General features: G+C 63.1%; 1 protein-coding gene across 1 annotated transcript in view; it reads right to left on the bottom strand.

The window, feature by feature from the left end:
* Window positions 1-334, bottom strand: part of LOC106820290 (protein MON2 homolog) — a gene marked incomplete at its 3' end in the record, with an annotated part of 2,361 nt that extends 2,027 nt beyond the window's left edge. Inside the window, exon 1 of the mRNA XM_014824810.1 lies at window positions 47-334. Coding sequence (XP_014680296.1) covers window positions 47-334 — 288 coding nt within the window. The remainder of the gene's footprint in view (window positions 1-46) is intronic.
* Between the last annotated feature and the right edge of the window lie 308 nt (window positions 335-642).

Raw genomic sequence — 642 nt, 5'->3', positions numbered from 1 at the left:
CCTCCCTCCCTCCTCCCTCCCTCCCTCCCTCCCGCCCTCCACGTACCATCGCGAGGCTGTCTCCCTGCACGATGCTGTTCGTCGTCAGCAGTATGATGATCGTCTGCAGCAGCTTCAGTTCCTCGATGCCGCCCTCCATGAGGCTCCAGAGGGTGCGCACGACTGTGGCGCCGGCGGGCACCGACAGCGCGCCGTGCGTGATCAGCCGCTGCATGCAGCCGAGGCAGATCTGCACGATGCGCGCGCCGCGCGTCTCACAGCCGAGCGCGAGAGGATGCAGGAGGTCGGCCGACACCGCCTGCAGCGCTGCGGGGAGGATGAGGAGGCTGAGCATCAGTGAGGAGGAAGGATGAGGAGGCTGAGCATCAGTGACGAGGCTAAGCATCAGTGAGGAGGAGGATGAGGAGGCTGAGCATCAGTGAGGAGGATGAGGAGGCTGAGCATCAGTGAGGAGGAAGGATGAGGAGGCTGAGCATCAGTGAGGAGGATGAGGAGGCTGAGCATCAGTGACGAGGCTGAGCATCAGTGAGGAGGAGGATGAGGAGGCTGAGCATCAGTGAGGAGGATGAGGAGGCTGAGCATCAGTGAGGAGGAAGATGAGGAGGCTGCGCATCAGTGAGGAGGACGAGGAGGCTGAGCATC

The sequence above is a fragment of the Priapulus caudatus genome, unplaced genomic scaffold, assembly GCF_000485595.1.
Source record: "Priapulus caudatus unplaced genomic scaffold, Priapulus_caudatus-5.0.1 Scaffold9658, whole genome shotgun sequence".
Taxonomy (NCBI): Eukaryota; Metazoa; Priapulida; class Priapulimorpha; order Priapulimorphida; family Priapulidae; genus Priapulus; species Priapulus caudatus.
This window is presented reverse-complemented; position numbering and strand designations above follow the sequence as displayed.